General features: G+C 51.4%; 1 protein-coding gene across 1 annotated transcript; it reads left to right on the forward strand.

Moving 5' to 3' along the window:
• Positions 1 to 1,085: 1,085 nt before the first annotated feature.
• Positions 1,086 to 5,831, forward strand: LOC128725045 (DE-cadherin). Its single transcript, XM_053818764.1, has one exon. It carries the CDS (start codon positions 1,086 to 1,088, stop codon positions 5,829 to 5,831), a length of 4,746 nt encoding a protein of 1,581 aa, XP_053674739.1.

Here is a 5,831-nt window from a genome sequence, read left to right on the forward strand (position 1 = left end):
TATGTTTATTTATTCCACTTGCGGTGTCAGTTTTGCAGAGTGTGCATCTTGCTGTAATGGAATATATGTTACAAGCATCAAACAAGAAGTGCTTCCTTGAAAACATCCATGAATGCTTCGCGTTCGTATTGAAGTAGTGTTGTTTTCCAATAAAACTCTGCTTTAGCAAAGCTTGCTATCAATGACGGTTTTATTAAAAAAATGATGTTGAAGGATGTCAGCTTAGCCGCACATCTAAACGATTGTTCCAGGAAATGATGCACTCGGTGAATGTTATAAATATGTTTTGTTTTCCTCCACGAGAGTTGCTGATAAGGAGGTTGGTGGTCATTAAACTGTTCCTTTCTCTGAAGGAACCCGCTTTCATAAGTTTTTCTTGGATCAGGATGATAACAAGAGAGGTTGCTAACACCGTCCCACACAACAGCGATAATTGATACGTGGAATATTAGTAGAGAACCGTTGGTAGAGAGAACCACATCAAAGTATAGAGCGTGAATAGCATCATGAGGCCATCCAAATGACTAAGCTCTACGCAGAAATAATCATTGTAGCCTGACGTTATAAATACCCACTCTTTCGTTGCAGATTTGCGTTCATGACAGGTCTGACTGCTTTACAGCCATCGATGAATGCAGTGAGCGTCGTTTCCACACGTTAATGATACGATCCACCTGCCTGTGCGAACGGATATTGTTCGCTTGCCAATGAGTAGTCGATTCGATCGAGCGCTTATCGTTCACGGCGAACTGTCAGGGAATGTGACATTAGACCGCATTATGACTAGGCAACCGTTACAGTGTTTGATAACACCAGCGACTATGTTATCAGCTAGAGTGTTTATTTTCTAGAAGAGACGCAACCGTAGGAGCATAACCGAGGCTGTTCGAGGTGATTGGGCAACGCAAAGGCACGCAAGTACGAAGGGAAAGAATTTGAATTCAACGAACAAACTAAGTGGTTGGTCGGTGACGAGTGCGAACAAACAAAGGTGCTACTCGATCGTTGATCGATTTCTCGTCTAAGTTCGTATTGCAACAGACGACGACACAGAGTCGCACAAGAGAACGTAGACGTGCTCCATAATGGGAGCCGTCGATGAGAAAATGTGCCGTAAGCACCATAAAGCACACACAAGCACAACGAGAAGATTGACTAGTAGAATCTACGGACTAGCGGGCTGGTTATTCGTGCTGACACCTTTAAGCTGGCACCATGTTGGGAGCTCATATGTAGAAGCCACTGACAGTAGAGCACTACAAAAGTCGACTGATATTGAAGAGCATTACCGGTTAGCAGGAGGCGTCAGTCAGCTACATGATTACAGGCGGGATCTTTTCACGGGAGGAAACTTTGAACGACGAAAAAGGAGTCCGTTTAGTACGCTATACGACACCGGCAATACGCTCAATGTAAACGATTATCCTGGCGATGGAAATGGCGGTGGAAACGGTTTGAATTCGGTCAGTAACAACAACGGTGGTACAAGCGGAGGTTTGTCACGTGAGTCGTCATACTCGTCATACGCCGCCTCCGGTATTTTGCGGGATAACCGGAAGCCAAGCTTCGTTGAATGTGAAAGCTATAAGCCGATGCTGAAAGAGGAACAACCGGTGGGAACGTCGGTCCTACGGGTAACAGCGAATGATCCGGATCCACGGCAGACGATCGAGTACAGTTTCGTGACAACGCCGGGTGAACGAGCCCGCTTCCGTATAGATAAGGTTTCCGGTGAGATCACGACGGCACATATTTTCGATCGCGATGAACCGATACGTGAGAAAGAGATCTACATCACGGTGCGTGCGACAGACAACGGGCGGCCACGTTTGGACGATGTGTGCACGTTCAAGGTGACGATATTGGACATCAATGACAACCCACCGGTGTTCGACAAGGTTCGATACGAGGAGTCGGTGGCGAAGGACATGAAGGCGAACCAGCGAGTGGCCACGATTTCGGCGACTGACTTGGACGATGGGGACAACAGCATCATTAAGTACGCGATCGTCCCGCAGAAGCCAGACAGCGATTATTTCAAGATCAACGAGAACAATGGGTTACTCACGCTCACGAAACCTGTTGATCGCAGCCCGGGTCAGTACTACACGATTCGGGTGAGAGCGCACAACGTGAGTCCACAAGGGGAGCCAGTACAGGATGCGGAAGTCGACGTGAAGGTGCGTGTGGTCGAATCGAACAAACTGCCACCGTACTTCACGAAAGTCCAGGGCGTGCCGATTGAGCTGAATGAAACGTTTAAGAACTACACGGAGTCACTGGCGGTGATCGAAGCGGAATCCAACATACCAGAGAAGCCGGAGGTCATCTTCGAGCTGATCCAGGGCAGGGCGGAACAGACCAACTCGAAGAACACGTTCCTGCTGGAGCAGATCAATAATTCGGCCATGATCCGGCTGGGCAAGACGCTAGACTACGAAACGGTGACCGAGTACACGCTCACGGTGAGCGTGAAGAATTCGCACGATCTTGTGTCTGAAAGTGTGCTGAAGATTAAGGTCCTGGACGAGAACGACATCATTCCGGTGTTTACTGAGGTGACATCGGGAACAATACCTGAGAACGAAGCACCGGGCACGCCGGTGATGCAGGTTCGAGCATTTGATCTGGATGGAACGGCGGCCAACAACATCGTATCGTACCGGTTCGATGACGAGAACCAACAGCTGTTTCGCATCGACAGTCGCACGGGTGACATCACGTCGTTGGTGGAGTTCGATCGTGAGGCAACCGATTCGTACCATCTGAAGGTAGTCGCTGAAGACAATTCACCGTCCGCTTTGTATCGAAACGGCAAACCGAACAGTATATCGCAGCTGTTCATCATTAAGATCTCGGACAAGAACGACCATCAGCCAAAGTTCGATAAGGAGCACTTTGTGGCCGAGAACGTCCCGGAAGACGCTAATATCAACACGGTGGTGATCGAGGTGAAGGCGAATGATCAGGATACGGCATCGTTCATCACGTACAGTATAATCTCGGGCAATGTGGGCGATGCGTTCAAGATCGACGAGAACACGGGCCGAATCTTTGTCAACAGCCGGTTGGACTACGAAACGATCCGAGAGTACATGCTGATCGTACAGGCGGACGATGGCATCTTTCAGGACAATGCGACCGTATCGATCAAGATCGAGAACGTGAACGATAACCCGCCACGCTTCATCGACCTGCGCAATGTGACGATCCAAGAGGAGACGATTCCTCCCGGATGTATCATGAACATCGAGGCGTACGATCCGGACATCGAGAACCGGGATGAGCCACAACACATCCGATTCTCGTTCGTAAAGGAGCAAGAAGACCTGCTGGAAATCGACGACGAAGGATGCTTGCGGTTGAGAAAGGCCCTTGATCGCGATCCTCCGCAAGGTTTCAAAAGCTGGCAGTTCATTATCACCGCGACGGATGAGGATGGTGCTGGTAAAAAGACACCGGCCACCGTGAACATCATCTTGGAGGACATCAACGACAATGCGCCACGACTTTCGAACCCGATGCCTGTGGTATGGGGTGAGAACCGCGAGCCCGGTTTGATCGTGAAGCTGACGGCGGATGATGCCGACGAAGCGCATAACGGACCTCCATTCTCCTACAGAATCGATCCGAACGCACCGGAATACATCAAGAATCGCTTCCAGGTGCAGGAAGATGAACTGTACGCGCTGGTCGAGTTCGACCGGGAAGAGCAGAAAGAATACCGGGTTCCAATTTTGATCCGTGATTCTGGCGACGTGCCGATGAGTGATGTCAGCACCTTGTGGCTGGTGATCGGTGACGACAATGACAACGAGATGCGTCCTGGTGAGAGTCGTATCTTCGTGTACAACTACAAGGGAGAATCACCGGACACAGAGGTGGGACGCGTGTACGTGGACGATCCAGATGATTGGGACCTGCCGGACAAGACGTTCTTTTGGGATGAAGCCACGCGGTCACAGTCGGTGGAATTCTTCGATATGAACCGGGACACTGGCATGATCACGATGCGTCAGGGAACGCGCGGAGGCGAGTACGACCTGCTGTTCAACGTGGTCGAAAAGTCGAGCCATTTTCCACGTCACAACGTCACCGCACGTGTGACAGTGACGGTGAAGGAGATCCCGGAGGAAGCCGTTGATCGGAGCGGGTCAATTCGCTTCTACAACGTGACGGCGGAGGAGTTCGTTACGCGAACTCCTGGTCAATCCACTACGCCCAAAGACCGGCTGCAGACGACCATTGCGAATGCGCTCAACGTCAGCCGCGAAAATGTGGACGTGTTTACGGTGCTGAAGCGTGAGAACTCCAACGGCACGTTCTTGGACGTGCGATTTTCCGCCCATGGCAGTCCATACTATGCACCAGAGCGTCTCAATGGCATGCTGGGTTATCGACTTCGACAACTCGAAGAGGACGTCGGTTATTCGGTACTGATGTTGGGTATCGATGAGTGTATCGAAGAGGGCCGTAACTGCGAGCTGTCCTGCAAGAATACGCTGTACAAATCGAATGCTCCGATAGCGGTTTACACCAACACCAGCTCGTTCGTCGGTGTGAACGCGTTCGTTCAGGCAGAATGCATGTGTGAAGTTCAGGGTCCGTTGCAGAAGTGTCTGAACGGTGGATCCTTGTTTAACGATCGCTGTTCCTGCACGCAGGGCTTCGAAGGACCACGCTGTGAAATGCTAGGCATCAGCTTTTATGGCAACAACGGGTACGCACTCTACCCGCCCGTTACACCGTGCAATATGACGCGCATTAGTCTGGAGCTGTCGCCACAGCAAGAGGACGGTCTAGTGATGTACATCGGGCCAATGAACTACAACCCGCGGCTACCGGTGCAGGACTTTTTAGCACTCGAGCTCGTCAAAGGCCTGCCGGTGCTGCTGCTCGACTACGGTAGCGGAACGATCCGGATCGAACATCGACACCGTTATCCTCAGGGCAAATCGTTCACGGTAGAGATCGTGCTGCAACCTCAGACAGTCGAGATGATCGTGGATAACTGCAAGCTGTCGACCTGCATGAGTCTAGATGCACCGAAAGGACCAAACCGTTTCTTGAACGTGAATGCCCCGCTACATCTGGGTGGCTCATCCGTGAACCTCGACTATCTAGGTTCTCTATTCAACTGGACGTACGTGCCACAGAATAGAGGTTTCGCCGGGTGCTTACGCAATCTGACAATCAATGAGCAGACGTACAATCTTGGTGTACCGAGCCACTCGAAGAACGCCATTGGTGGCTGTCAGGGTCCGGTGGCGGTCGCCGTCTCGTTCGGTATCGATTCCTTCTTCCTAGTGGCAGTCATCGCGTGCATCGTCACCATGTTGGTGTTATTGCTGGCGGTGGTCGTACGCAGGAAGCATCAGGATGGCTGGCACGAGAAGGACATGGACGACATCCGTGAGACGATCATCAACTACGAGGAAGAAGGTGGTGGTGAACGAGACGCCGAATATGATCTGGCCGTGTTGCAAGGGCCTCCGATTTATCTTGACAAGCCGTATGTCAACGAGCTGCGGCAGAAGGAGGCCACGACTGAGGTGCCCGACATTGGCGCCTTCCTTACAGACAAGAAGGACGCGTGTGACAAGGACGCGGACGCGTACCCGATAGACGACGTGCGACATTACGCATACGAGGGTGATGGCAACAGCACTGGTTCGCTGTCGAGTCTTGCCTCCTGTACTGACGAAGGAGACCTCAAGTTTAACTATCTATCGAATTTTGGGCCCCGGTTCCGTAAACTAGCGGACATGTACGGCGAAGAACCGTCCGATACCGACTCAAACGTGGACGAGGACGAGGGCTGGAGAATATGA

Source organism: Anopheles nili, chromosome 3 (genome assembly GCF_943737925.1).
Source record: "Anopheles nili chromosome 3, idAnoNiliSN_F5_01, whole genome shotgun sequence".
Taxonomy (NCBI): domain Eukaryota; kingdom Metazoa; phylum Arthropoda; class Insecta; order Diptera; family Culicidae; genus Anopheles; species Anopheles nili.

What these genes read in the sequence shown, in the direction of transcription:
- LOC128725045 (XM_053818764.1), top strand. Translation starts at nt 1,086, where the DNA reads ATGGGAGCCGTCGATGAGAAAATGTGCCGTAAGCACCATAAAGCACAC.